We start from the raw sequence: 15,235 nt of genomic DNA on the forward strand, positions 1-15,235 counted from the left end.
GGAGCTGGGAACTCAATTACACAAGATGGAATTCACTCATTCCCCGAAGTAGGGGTAAGTAGATAAATTGCTCCCTTAAGGGCTGATTTCAGGGCTTGAACAATGTGGCGCCACACCTTCTCTTGACCTGAGGAGGGTTTAGTCATAGTGTGACTATGATCTATTGTTCATTAGAGGAATCAGTGGTACTTAAGGAGTTAAATGTAACTATAGGGGCAAAAAGGTAATTTGGCTAAGCTGTACATACGAGCGATTTGTGAAGGGTCATCATATTGTTGATTGATTATATCCAATGGACACAAAAATATACCTGTAGTGCGAAGAGTGCAGTTGTTGGTCTTTAGTGGAGTGTTCGACAGTTAACAGATGGTGGATAATGTGATTAAAGAGTTTCGTCAGTTATTCACGTATGGTTGGAGCTTCAAGCTACATTTCTATAAGGTCCCTTTGGTAGCTCAATGGATTCAAGTTGAGAATCAGTTTTTGGGTTAGTTTGAAATGTTCAAATTAACAAGAGAGAATTTGATTATATATGATATAATTAAATTAATTAAATTATATATGATATAATTGATATGATGTATTTGATTGGAGGAATTAACATACATATGATTTATATTAAATGCCATAAAATAGAAAAAGAAATATGGTTTAATGTTGCATATGATGCAATATTAAAACTATAGGTTATAAATATAATATGGTAAGTTAGTTATAGTATTTATATATAATTTATTAATTATATGATAATTATTATTTCTTTTTCTAAACAACCGACCTTAGTGGGTGGTTACACCATTTTATGGAAACTGTGAAATAAAAAGAAATTTAATTTCAAAATTCTTAGAACAACGCGTGACTTACATTATTCACTATCGAGTGACTAAATGATCACATCGTACTATACGATAGTAATCTTTTATAAACGATCGAGTATCGAGTCTATACGATAGGCTTCCATTTGCTACACGTTACTATCTTTGTCTACTCGATCGTTTCCATTTTCACTTCCTCCTTCCCTCATTCCAAAATAAGTCAGAGTCCACAACTCCTGGATTCTCACACCGAGAATACCAAGGTAATCTTATGGTGGTGTCTAGTTCTGTTCGAGGATTGAGTCTTACTCGCTGGTGTTTGAGGAAGTTCTAGTTGTTCCTTGCGTTCGAGTTCGATCGAGGGAAATACGTGAAGAAAGAGTTCTTCAAAGGTATTGTTTTCTTGATCCCTTGTATTTAATTCTGAAGCATGCTATAATTTATCTTTAATGCATAATCATTTCTGTATGATTGTAAATGTTTGAATTTTTTCACAATGGAGTTGGAACGATCCGCTTCCAATTAAATATCCTATATAATTAGAGTTCCTTCAATTAGTATTAGAGACAGGTTATTTTTATTGCCAAATTCCATTATTGTATTGAATGTCATTTATAGTCTTGGTGGGTTTTAAGTATTCTGCAATTCCTTTAAGTGTTAAGTGTGGTTGTGGACGTGGTTGATGGATGTTTATAGGATAATTGCCTCTATTTAAATCTTTCATTTACTTTTACAAAAGTTAATTTGTAAGGGCCCCTGCATTTTTGGGTATAATTAACTTGAAATCGAGTTTGTATTCAAGTTTTTGTTTGTTTGTGTCGTTCATGATGAAGCTTCAGACGTAAGAAGTTGTTGTTCGCTTCGAGGAAGAAGACGAATCGTTGGTCACATCGTGTAGCCCAAGCTAAACGACCATTTAGATTTGGCTATGCGATCATGTAGAAATGTTTTACTCGATCGTGTAGCATTTTCTACATGATCGCATAGCTAATGCTACACGATCGAGTAAAGAGTTTACTCGATTGTGTTGCGTTGGCTACTCGATTGCGTAGACGCTCGGGGTAAACGATCGCAGAGTATATGATACTCGACGCATGGCGTGCACGCTAAATGATCGTGTAGGCTAGCATGCTCATCGCATAGTCATTAGCTACATGATCATTTGGTATACGATACTCGATGCTTGCTACTCGATCGTGTAGACAATCATGCTCATCGCATATTCCTTGGTTGCACAATCACATGGCATGCGTTACTCGATGTGCACTGCACGATTATGTGGACTTTTATGCTCATCGTATAGTCCTTAGCCACACGATCGTTTATACTCGATGTGTGTTACTCGACGATCTAAAGGAGTTGCTACATGATCAAGTGACGAGGCTTCGCCCAGGCGGTTCAAGACTCGGTTTGCCTGTTTGAACCGGTTGACTCAATTCTTTTGTAACAGTTAGCTTTTATTTTTCGGGTTTGAGGCATATTATACCGGTCCATCAATTTTTTAATGAATGTACATGTCATGTATGTTTACTTATATGCCATAATGTATGTCATATAGTTTTTAAATCCCACCATAGGTTATGCATTTATTCATGCATCATCTTTATTTATAAATGTTATAATATAGTAGTTTGCATGATATACATTAAAGCATGCTCATGCATCATATAATATAAGAGTTATAATATATGCATGCATTAAAGCATATCCATGCATCATCTTTATTATAAATGTTATAATATAAGGATGTATGTTAGCATGTATGCTTAGTTCATTACTTGTTATATAAAAGTTATATATTAGTAATGAATGAACATTGCATGAAGCATGACACTTAGGATTATTTATAAAAGTTATAAATGCCTTGTGAATGCCTAGCTTAGCAATGTGGTTGCTTTTGATTGTTTCATTTTTTATAAGAGTTATAATTAATGAAATTAGAATTAAAATCAATAAGAAAAAGTTGCATGAAAACTTAGGCTTTAATCATGTTTTAAAAGAGTTTTAAAATTTGATTGAGATAAACTTAAGATCACGGTTCTAATGAGATTAGAAACCTAAGTTTAGTCTTTTAATTCGATTTAATAGGATTAAATTGACTAATAAAAATTTAAATATGTACCAAATCTATCTATCAGGGACCTTTTGGCTAAAGCTGGGGTACTTAAGTTTATAGAAACTTCGCACCCCTACCTGGAAACCTACCTGGAAAGGTGAATTAGATGGATTTGTTACATGCATGCAAATTTGATGATGGTCTGTTAAAGTGTTTAATAAGACTTGAATCAAACTTGTTTAATCATCAAAAGCAAGTGTTGTTTTTTAGAAAATTAAACAACCACTTAGTTAAAATCAATAGCTGGATTTACTAAGTTAATGAATCCCTAGGTAGAACATTCAGTGGGAGGTAATTGGAGTATATGATACTTCACTTTACTTCTACACATTTCTCCTTAAAAAGTTCACACCGTGAGATCTATCATCGGCCTCAAGGCACACTAGGAGTGTCCCCCTAAAGGATGGAATTTGGGTTAGTCAATACCAAGGTGAATGGAGAGAATGTTCATAGTAAGTAGGAGCGGGACGTGTGACAACATATCCCTCGGTCTCTCTCATTAGTGCATCGCCTCGAGGCACCCTGGGACTGTCCCCCTAAAAGATGGTTGTATTCGCTCAACTCTTTAACTAATCACTAGAAATGGATAGGGTTGCTTTAGTCTCTTGTCCTAATCTGTTTTTTCCCTAGGTGGGCGCATTAGGGCGGGACTCTAGGGTCTAAAATGAGGGGTTACACTTACACGGAATTGTTAAGGATGTTAACAAATTTTGGACCGAACAATGGTGACTGTTAGATTCAGTTACAAGGAGTTGTTTCTGTTTAATGGTTAAGATTGTCTCATTCCAGTGAAGGAGCACTTAATCACCCTATGGTGACTATTGTCTTGCCTCACTGGGGCATCATTACAAAATAGATGTCACTTAGGGTACAATTGAACTATTTTGCTAAAACTTAATTGGTGTTAAATGTGGTAATGCAAGTAGACTCATTAAGTTTGTTCTTTTTTTCCAACAACTTTTAGAATGGCTACCGCTACTTTATCGCTATTAGCCGCTGATAAACTGACTGACGAGAACTACGCTAGTTGGAAAAATACCATAAACACGATACTTATCATCGATGACCTGAGGTTTGCCCTTATGGAGGATTGTGTCCTCATATTCCACCTCCCAATGCTGCTCGAAATGTTCGAGAGGCGTACGAGCATTACGGGAGAATGAGAAGGCTCGAGCGTATATCTTGGCCAGTCTTAATGATGTTTTAGCCAAGAAGTATGAGCCTATGATCACTGCATGCAAGATCATGAAGTCCCTGAGGGGAATGTTCAGACAGTCGTCCGCGCAGCTCAGACACAACGCTCTTAATTTCATCTTCAACTCCAAGATGAAAGAGGGTACATCTGTTCGTGAACATATTCTGACATGATGGTTCATTTCAATGTAGGGGAGATGAATGGGTCGAGCATCGATGAAGCCAGTCAGGTTAGCATTATTTTGGAGTCGTTACTAGAAAGCTTCATTCATTTTATAACTAATGTTGTTCTGAACAGGGTTGATTAAAACCTTACAACTCTACTCAATGAGTTGCAGACATTCTAATCTTTGCTGAAAAACAAGGAAAAGAAGGTTAATGAGGCAAATGATACTTCATCTTCCAGAAAGTTCCATAAAGGTTCGACCTTAGGAACTAAGTCTGCACCTTCTTCTTCCGGCACTAGCAAGTGGAAGAAGAAGAAGGGTCGTAAGGGGAAGGCGCCTGCTAACCCACAACCTGCCGCTCTACAGGTTAGGTAACCAGTGTGGGTTGAAAAGGAAAATATTTTCACTGCAACTAAGACGTGCATTGGAAGTGGAACTGCCCTCGTTATTTGGTTGAGAAGAAGAAGGCCAAACAAGGTAAATACGATTTACTGGTTTAGGAGACTTGTTTAGTGGAGAATGATGATTCTGCCTAGGTTATTGACTCTAGGGCCACTAACCATGTTTGCTCTTCATTTCGGGGGAATTAGTTCCTGGCGCTAGCTTGATGCTAGTGAGATGGCGATGGAAATTGAAACCAGACACGTTGTCTCAGCTGTGGCAGTGGGAGGTCTCCGGTTGACATTACAAAATAGGTTTATCATTTTCAATGATGTGTATGTAGTTCCCGAGTTAAAGAGGAACTTAATTTCTGTAAAGTCATTGCTTGAATGTAATAATTCAATACATTTTTCTGTTAATAAAGTGTTTATTATGAAAAATGGTGTTGATATATGTTCGGCTCAACTAGAAAACAATTTGTATGTGCTAAGGCCATTAGTAACAAATTCTCTCCATAACATAGAGATGTTTAAAACTGTCGTAACTCAAAACAAACGACTTAAAGTTTCTCCTAAAGAAAATGCCCAACTTTGGCACCTACGTTTAGGGCACATTAATCTTAATCAGATTAAGAATTTGGTGAAGAATGGACTTCTAAACGAGTTAGAAGAAAATTATTTACCTGTTTGCGAGTCATACCTTGAAGGCAAAATAACTAAAGACCTTTTACTGGAAAAGGTTATAGGGCCAAAGAGCCTCTGGAGTTAGTACATCCAATCCTTTGTGGTTTGGTGAATGTGGAGCCAGAGAAGGCTATGAATACTTCATCACTTTCATTGATGATTATTTGAGGTATGGGTACGTTTATTTAATGCAACATAAGTCTGAGTCCTTTGAAAAGTTCAAAGAGTTCAAGGCTGAAGTTGAAAACGCATTAAGTAAAATGATTAAAACACTTCGATCTGATTGAGGTGGAGAGTTTTTGGATTCAGAGTTCTAGAACTATTTGATAAAACATGAAATAGTTTCCCAACTCTCAGCACCTGGTACACCTCAGCAGAATGGTGTATCGTATAGGAGAAAATGAACCCTGTTGGACATGGTTCGGTCAATGATGAGTTATGCTTCCTTATCGAACTCGTTTTGGGATTTTGCAGTAGAGATTGCAGCTTACATCCTGAACTGTGTTCCCTCTAAGGGTGTTGCCAGAACACCTTTGGAGTTGTGGAACGGGCGTAAAGCTAGTTTACGTCACTTCCTCATTTGTGGTTGCCCAACACATGTGCTTAAGGCTAATCCTAAGAAACTGGAACCATGTTCGAGGTTGTGTCCATTTGTAGGCAACCCCAAAGGGACACGAGGGGTTACTTTTATGATTCTAAGGACAATAAAGTGTTTGTATTAACAAACGCTACTTTTCTTGAGGAGGATCATATAAGGGAGTACGGTCCTAGAAGCAAAATTGTGTTGAATAAGTTTTCTAAAGAAACTACTGAATCTTCAATAAGAGTTCTTGAAGAGCCTACTACTCCAACAAGACTTGTTGATGTAAGTTCATCTAGTAGGTCAAATCCACCTCAAATGTTGAGGGAACCTCGACGTAGTGGGAGGGTTGCGAACCCACCTATTCGCTATATGGGTTTAACTGAAATCCTAGCTATGGTAGTTGATGACGAGGTTGAGGATGCGTTGTCTTACAAGAAGGCTATGAAGGATGTTGACAGAGATGAATGGGTCAAAGCCATGGGTATCGAGATGGAGTTTTTGTACTTCAACTAAGTTTGGGATCTTGCAGATCAACCGATAGGGTTAAACCTATAGGTTGTAAATGGATCTACAAGAGGAAACGAGATGCTGATGGGAAGGTGCAAACCTTCAAAGCTGGACTTGTGGTAAAATGTTATACCCAGGTAGAGGGAGTCGACTATGAGGAGACTTTCTCGCCATTTTCCATACTTAAGTCTATCTGTATCCTCCTATCCATTGTCTCATATTATGACTATGAGATATGGAAAATGGATGTCAATACTGCTTTTCTGAATGAAAATCTTGAGGAGAACATTTATATGGTGCAACCCGAGGGATTCATAGCCCAAGGTCAAGAGTAAAAGGTTTGCAAGCTGAATCGGTCCATTTATGGACTGAAACAGACATCTCGATCTTGGAACCTAAGGTTTGATATTGCATTAACCCTTCATAAATTGCTCATAAGGACAGATCGATCAAAATTATCATTTTTCTCCTATGGTTACATCTAACTCCTTAAGTACCACTAATCTCTCTAATGAATAATAGGTTGTAGTCCAATTATAACCTGACCCCTCTCAGGCCAAGAGAGGGTGTGGTACCACATTGTTCAAGCCTTGAAATCATCTCTTAAGGAAGCAATTTCTCTACTTACTTTAACTATAGAGAATGAGTAAATTCCTTCTTGTATAATTGTGTTCCCAGTTTCCCAGTCAGACGAATCCCCAAAATGGTAGACATGTTAGATAAATGAAACTAGCCACTCTCACCCATGTAAATCAAATGATTGCCTTCATAGACAAAAGTTAACAACTCACTCAGGATTCAGGTTAAGTCACCTATGATCATCCTGGTGAAATGTAAGTCTCATCTATCAATGGTGTTATATAGAGAGACTATTCATTTTGTGGTCCGATCTTATACAAACTCTTTGTATAAAATACCCTCGTTCATATGTATCCATATGAATGATCAGGATTAGATAATTTGTAACACTTTACAACAATTGTAATACTATAAAGCTGGTTGTATTCATAGTGTCACCAGGATAAGGTACCCAACCTTATCCATCTACTACAAACCATTTAGGTTTGTTGGGGTTGATGCCCTAAAGTCTCGTGTCCTGTAGTTTGTAAACAGTATGTATAAACACTTGTGTTATTAATATATGATATTTACTTCACATCTTGTATTTTGCTCGGTTAAATTTTTTATTTGCTTTACCACAAACCAATAAACATAAAATCTCTGGTTATCTGTATGTGGCTCAAGCATGTATGTGATGACATACAAGTAGATCATGTCTTGAGTGATAACCAAAATGGTCTGTAGTATATGGATAAAGGAGGGAAACCTTATTCTGGTAACGCTACGGACGCGACCCGCTTTGTGGAATGGTCACGAGTGTTGTGACTTGTCACAGATGGTCTGATCCTGATAATTCGTATTGGGGACATGCGAGCGAGGGTGTTCTATACAAAGAGTTTGTATAAGACTTGACCACGGAGTGTTAACATCTCGTTATATAAACACCGTTCATGACAGAGAACTTCACTTCACTAGGATGACCATGGACAGACCTTCAATCTTGAAGTGACGTTTGGGAAACTCTCCAATTGAGAGCCGTCCTTTGAATTTGTATGGGTGGAGTGGCTAAGGTCGTAATTCAAACCTACGTTTGGGATTCGCTGATTTGAGAGCTGGAACTCAGCTGCACCAAGATGGAATTCATTCATTCCCCGAGGCAGGGGTAAAAGTAATAGGAATAGCTCCTAAGGGGCTTGATTCCGAGGCTTGAACGATGTGGTGCCACACACCTTCTCCTGGCCGGAGAGGTGTTCACAACAATAAGTTGGACTATGTTGTATTGTTTTAGAGGAATCAGTGGTACTTAAAGCTAAGATGTAACTACAGAGCCAAAAACGGTAAATTGGCCCAACTGTACTTAGGAGCATCTGTGAGGATCATCGTACACATGATTGGTTATAATCCCAATGGACACAGAAAATATATCTGGATAAGAAAGTTCAGCTTTGGTTTTAATGGAAAATGTCTGACAGTTAATGGATGGCTGGATCTCGTGGCTAAAAGAGTTAAGTCAGCTATTCAACGTACCGTTGAGCTCGAGCCACAGGTTCATTAGTCTTCTGGGTAGCTTGGCATTAAAGTCGAGAACTAATATTTGGGATAATTTGAAGTGATCAAATTGAACAAGCAGAAGTTTCGATTATATATGATATATTTGAACTGGTTAATTATATATGATATTACATTGGCAAATGTAATGAGATACATTATTTTTGGAGGAAAATTAGATATAAATATGATTTATATCAAGTAGAGAAGAAAATACTATAGTAGATATGTGATATCAAACTATAGGATATAAATATAATATGATTATATTTATTAATTAATTAATTGATTAATTATATGATAATTAATCATTTTTCCACGTTCGGACGTGCGGTAGTGGACAACATCAGTTATGGTAACCGATGAGTTAAAAATGAAAAAAGTTTTCATTTTTGCATCGTGCAATCGATCGTCCGTTCAATCGCCCAAAAAGAATTCGTGAAGCGCCGTTGGTGATTCAAAATGATCGCTTGAGAGCCTATACGATAGCATTCTCTTCCTAAACGATCGTATACCTCGTGCCTAAACGATCGCACACTGTAGTCTAGACGATCGGATAGCTTCTCTAAACGATCATATAGTGTGCCGTTTTAGCTAAAGGATCGTATACCTTTTCCTAGACGATCGTTCAGCAAATTCTACACGATCGTGTAGCTCCTCTAGACGATAAGCACTTCTGCTATGCGATAGCATCGTTTTCTCTCCCACTTGCTTATCAACTACACGACTCGTGTTTCCTCCATCCTCTACCAAATTCACTAAAGCCCACCCTTTGGGTTTTTACTCTGAGAATACCCAGGGCTCATTAGTGGTGGTGTTGTCATCATTGCGACGTTCGTGTTCGCATTGATCGTGCTGTTGCAGTCGACGTTCCCTCCGGGCGTTGGTAGATCTCTTGGAGGGTTTCCGCTACGTTGGGGTTCTAAAGTTCGAAGATAGTCTTCAACTGGTATGGAACCCTTTCCCTATTAATTATCTTGTTCTGAGCATGCCGATAATTAGATTTATTTGCATAACTGTATATGATGAATGTATATAATTTTTATTTCGGTCACAGTGAGATTGGAGCGATTTGAACACGCTCATGGAACTCTCGGTATGAGATCCTTCAATTGGTATCAGAGTCAGGTTCTGATACTCCGATTTCATCTATTGCAACGAAATAAGATTTACATTCATGGTGGGTGCATTTCTACACTGTTTAATCACTAGAAAAAATTCGGGCTTTAATGTCGGTTGGCAACCGACATTAAAGATAGTGTTATTAAAGCCCTTTAATGTCGAGTTCCTTTAATGTCGGTTTTGAACCGACATTAAAGGGCTTCAATAACACCAATAACACAACTTTTTTTTTTATTCTTAACCGACATTGAAGTCCGAGTCTGTCTGTTTTATCAATTATTGTTCGTTTTTTAAAGTTTCCTTGCAAATCCATTTTTTCGATAAAAAAGTATAACATGACACATCATCATCGAATGCTATGGCTATGACATATTATTCATGTATGGATTGTAAATCTATTATATTTAATCCGAAAATTCTGCTATAGAATTATAATTTAAAAGGCGTACAATAATTCAGGCCTTGAAAACACAAATTACAAGTAATACAAAGATTATGATTTTACAAGGACAACAAAATCTTCCGTGCAAGGGCAACACAATTTTATTTGTCTACAAATTTAGGAGGGTTTGAGAGTTAAGAGATGTTAATATACGTTGTTGAGATGGACTTCATTATCAGGATCTTTCTTCTTCAGCTCATCAGCAACTACAAGAAGAATTGGAAAGATTTAGAATTTAACTTCAACTTAACAAGTTAAAGTTACTGCACACAGTAAAAGTTAGCAGCAGACCTCGGCGAGGTGCATGGAGGGTCCTCCAAGCTGATTTTCTCCATAATAATGTTGCGAATTGCCGATAATAAACTCTCCCTTCGCATCCTTTTCGCTTGCCGATACTCCTTTTGGTAATCAGATCCATGTCAATAGTTCCTGAAAGTTTATTGCAAATAAGCAAAATTGAAGTTAGGATATGAGTTAAGAAAACACACATCACAACACACAAGAACAATATCAAGTTCTAAAAACAAAATTCCTTAAACCTAACTTCTAGCAAGAACAACACTACCTTGAACATATAAATTTATACAACACAAATTAAGCACCTACCTTTAAACGATGTTTTCTAAGAGGAGGCCATAATTCCCCATATGTTGTGGGTAATACTTTATCATCAAATGAAACAAGTTTAAGAGTTTTAACAAATCACCTATGAGATAAGTGCTATCAGAAACTAATGAAGAATTTTTAACTTTCCCACAAGTAAATCAAATATTTGTAATTATGGAGACCATGCTGCTCTATTCATAGTGCTACTCATAATGCTGCTTTCTTGTTGTGTACATGCATGCCAAATCAAATGGGCTAGATGTATAAGAGAAACCACATAGCGCACACACTTATCAATATCAGATCAATAACAATTAAATATTTCTCTGAAACTTTGATGATTATTGACCTGATATTGATAGTTGTATGCCTTCTATGGTTTCCTTGTAATACATCTAGCCCATTGATTTAGAGAATATAGAGAGCACAAGTGTGAACTAAGGCACCATCAAATAAATGAAACTAGCATCATACATTAACCATGTTTAGAGAGCATTGCACCAACAATCTCTGGATCAATAGGAACTGGACATTCATACATATGTTGATTTCGGAAAGAGTGAAACAAAGGAGAATATGTTGATGATCTCTTTGGATCCAACAAAGAAATGCATACAGAAAGTGAATGCACAAGGCCAGACTTTGAATGTGAATCTTCCAAAGCATGATCAAATATCCTTGCAACAAAACTGCATAAGAAGTGATTGATAAGTCAAAACAACAATGACTTATCTACAGACTACCATAAAAACTGAAAAATAAAGAAGCGGTTCTTGGTCAACCTGGGGCTAGAAAGTTTGGCAGCAAGAGCAGATGGGGCATTACGGGCTATAACACATAATGTTTCTGCCGCATTTGCATGAACCTCAGGCAAACTCTGATCCAAGGAGAAAAATTAATATTATAATCATAATCACATTTATATCATCATATGAAAGGCCAAATGTTAATGAAACTTCAATTTGTCACGCACATTGAAACGTGTTATAATGTGTTCAGGATACAGAAAACAAAATTGCCAACTCATATGTAACAGTAATACAATCAAGATAATCAGCTTCTGTCAGATTGCAAAAGTAATCTCCATTCAACAGAATGAATGCATAATCTAATTATATGAAACATGTTTAGCCAAGTAAATATACCTTATCCAAATAAAAATCAAATACAAACAACAACCTCCATTCTAAAAGAAAGGAAAGAAAGCAAAGCATTATACCAATCTGTAATAGTGTGAAAGCAAAGCACTCTAATATGAAAATGGGACCTTCAAAAAATAGCAAAAATGGAAGAACAAATGCTCCAAAACCCAACACAACAAACAAAAGTTGATTATGAGGTCAGTAACAAAATCCCATGAATTTTATATTCAAATGCAGAAATGGAAGAACAAAAAGCTCCAGAAACCCATAAAAACTTGTATTCTACCTCTTTGCATTCAAAATTACTCTCAGAAACAACTCGAAACGATCCAAACAATGCGTGCATAGTGTGCCTCTAAACTTCCCCTTCTGGTACGAACCGATCAAGAAACTTCTCATCAGCAAGAACCCTCCCCTCGCCGTTGTCAAACTCAAAAGCACTGCTATGAAATTCCGACAACTCCATCTCTTCCTTTCTTCTGACAACTCAAGCCTGGCGAAGGCGAAAGCTCTCAGGCGGCCACTGCGAATGTTTTGAGAAACAAGCCTTAAATGTACCACCACAGACTCATTACCAAATCATCATACAAATCAATAAGAAAAATGAAATAAAAAAACAATAAAAGAGAATATAGAATGTGGGAAAATCTGAATGCATAAGCATCATAAAGGAAGCAAATGCCAGAATCTCATCTCCCAAAGATCATTGTCGGCAATGTACAGCGCTGGAAACGCTACGAAATATTAGAAGCGCATCAGAGACTCTAATTTATTGCCTTCCAAGAAGAAAATCAAACCAAAAACAAATCTAAAACGCATTTGGGAAAACAAATGATGGTAATTTTTACAAAAAAAAACACACAAAGAAAGATGATGAAGATAATAATTGATGAAGATAAAATTGTCAATATCACACAAAATGATGGTGTATAAGATGTCAGAGTCCAAAGATCGTTTAGCCAGTTACCAAGAACCGAGAAAAATTGTGCCTATCTTATAGGCATTGTTAGAGTAGTTTAACAATGTCTATATCCACTAAAGCATATCAGAGCCGTCAATTCAGTCACAAAAATATATCTTTAAAAAAAAAGATATGCATCTGAGTGGGGAATCATGATTTTCTTTGTATGTGTTAAATGTTAACATACTACGAAGTATAATCCACTTATCTATGTGATATAATAGCAATGCCCAAATAACAACCTACGACTTAAGCTTCCAAGACTGATACTTCAATCAAATTTTCACATGTACCTCAGTGACGATGTCATATGAAAATAAATAGAGACAGAAATTTCTTAAGAAAGTACCCTCAAAGCATGTGAGTGTCATAGTTATGGAAGCAAACAAAGGAAGATTATAAAAGTCTTACCTCTTTTTCCATAATGGCATTACTTATTGATAAGGACACTCACATGCCATTTCCACAATGGCATGTGAGTGTCATTATCAATAAGTAAGATGGAAGTTTTAGAGAATCTAACGATAGGCAAACAAATTTAATTTTGCATACAAGCACTAGGGAATGAACTTGTTTATATCCAACAACACTTCCATCCTATGTTTAATCAACACAGTAAAATAATATCTCCAACCACCATAACACCCTCCCTGATTAACAACCATTGCATTGATTATAGTCTTCTGTAGAGATCTAACCACCAAAAGAGGCACAATAAGAGAGAAATATGTTAAAAAGATGAAATTGTATGTAGCAACTCATTACATTACTCCCACATAAATGTTATGTTGATCGGAACTGGAACGTTCAAAAGGGATGAACTTTGTTAAACCATATCTAGGAAAAGAAAGGGAAAGAAAATGGGAAAAAAGTAGTGTATTGTCCTTCCAAACATTGGAAACATTTCATTACAAGAAAACAAACTCTTAAATACCGAAGAAACACGGAAGTCAGTAGCAGATAAACTATAAGCGTCAGATGAAGTTCCTGCTAAGAGGTAACAGCAACATTTTTAAGCAAACAACACAGAACAAATCGTTATTTCTTGGTTTTAACAGCAACATTTTTAAACAACACTCTTCCTTCCTATACTTCTCTTTTCCTTATGAGTATGCAAGCGTTTGGGAAAACAGTAGAAGGACGTCGAAAAATGGCCATGTAAATAGCATGATGGTTAAACATTCTCATAAAAATAGAAGCAGACGATGAATTCTCATTGGAAAAAATAACAGAAAGATAACCAGTGAGCAAAAGCACATAGCAAGATTTTAAAAAGCAAATTAGCATTGTAGATACGTTTAAGCCAGGAAGAATTCAAGAACATAGTTTTGAGGCTGTGAAGATACACTAAGTCAAAAAAGAACAATGGCGATATTTCCACTTGTCAAGTATCCCAAAGGTATTACTGCATCAATTTGATCCATGAGATGACATTTAATTTTTCTCCCCCGTTCGTCTTTTTCTCAAACTTTTCAAATCATAACAGCTCATGGAAAATAATCTAAATGCTTCAAATACTAAACACGAACCTCTCTACAAACCGGGCATTTAGACTCCTAGCGGGCAGCCTTCGGTCCATCACAAATCATCACTGAAGCAGTTAAACAAACACATGATTTACAGAAGAGATGCCCACAACCCAAAGCATATGGATCAAATAATGTTTCCTGTAACATCAACATAATTCAAAGTCTTATCCAATAAACTACAAATACTGTCATCCCTTTGGATTACAACCAAGAGCAGAAAATTTATCAAGCATATAGGGCAAGTAAGATCATAATCCAACTTTATAGAATCTGGAAGCATCAATGTCATTGTCGGTGCCACATCGACATCAACAGAAAAATGAGTGGAGAATCCTGAAGGATAATCTCCACCATCGGCTCCTTTAAAATTCAAACAAAAAGCACCCAATTCAATAAGCCGAGGGGATTGCAAAAGCAATGAACCAATCGCGTCATGTATCTCTCAATTCCACCAGCAACATGAAGATGAAGAAGATGTCTAACTCTTGTACTGAAACACCCCGCAATATCCGAGGCTTCCCTCATCAACTCCAAAAAGAACAACTGATCACACACTGCAAAGTGAAATATTCAATCAATTTCAATGTTCAATGATCAAAGACAAAACCAGCTAAAAACTCAAAAGAAAACGATGTATTAACAATCTTACAAGGGCAAGATTTCCATTCACATTCATTTGTGCAAGAATCATTAAGTCATTGCCGAAATAGGCCTCACAAGAACGAAGAGGGACAGGGGAGTGGTTTTCCGGGAAGGGGAAGCGTTTTTCGGAAGTGTCTTTAATGTCTTGTAAAAAAATGAAAAAAATGAATTTTACGGGGCTTGGAAGAAGATCTTGAGAAAGAAAGAGGGAAATGAAAAAAATGGGGGCAAAATAG

The 15,235-nt window shown here is 36.8% G+C and overlaps 2 protein-coding genes across 2 annotated transcripts; both read right to left on the reverse strand.

Moving 5' to 3' along the window:
- Window positions 1-10,414: 10,414 nt before the first annotated feature.
- LOC120078281 lies at window positions 10,415-13,763 on the reverse strand. Its single transcript, XM_039032505.1, has 4 exons — window positions 12,154-13,763; window positions 11,508-11,602; window positions 11,200-11,414; window positions 10,415-10,548 (listed from the first exon to the last, which is right to left on the reverse strand). The coding sequence occupies exons 1-3, from the start codon at window positions 12,211-12,213 to the stop codon at window positions 11,201-11,203; spliced, it is 369 nt and encodes a 122-aa protein (XP_038888433.1). The 5' UTR covers window positions 12,214-13,763; the 3' UTR covers window positions 10,415-10,548; window position 11,200.
- Window positions 13,764-13,829: 66 nt separating this feature from the next.
- LOC120078035 (probable E3 ubiquitin-protein ligase BAH1-like) lies at window positions 13,830-15,033 on the reverse strand. Its single transcript, XM_039032217.1, is given in 4 exon segments — window positions 13,830-14,495; window positions 14,584-14,732; window positions 14,735-14,911; window positions 14,988-15,033. Coding segments are annotated over 4 exon segments (522 nt in total). The 3' UTR covers window positions 13,830-14,345.
- Window positions 15,034-15,235: the final 202 nt, after the last annotated feature.

The sequence above is a fragment of the Benincasa hispida genome, chromosome 5, assembly GCF_009727055.1.
Source record: "Benincasa hispida cultivar B227 chromosome 5, ASM972705v1, whole genome shotgun sequence".
Lineage (NCBI taxonomy): Eukaryota > Viridiplantae > Streptophyta > Magnoliopsida > Cucurbitales > Cucurbitaceae > Benincasa > Benincasa hispida.

Bases quoted from the DNA above. Each gene is read 5' to 3' on its own strand.
- LOC120078281 (XM_039032505.1), bottom strand. From the start codon at position 12,213: ATGCACGCATTGTTTGGATCGTTTCGAGTTGTTTCTGAGAGTAATTTT. The intron at 11,603-12,153 runs GTAGAATACAAG...TCCTTGGATCAG, and splicing joins GTAATTTTGAATGCAAAGAG to AGTTTGCCTGAGGTTCATGC. The intron at 11,415-11,507 runs GTTGACCAAGAA...CTTCTTATGCAG, and splicing joins GCCAAACTTTCTAGCCCCAG to TTTTGTTGCAAGGATATTTG.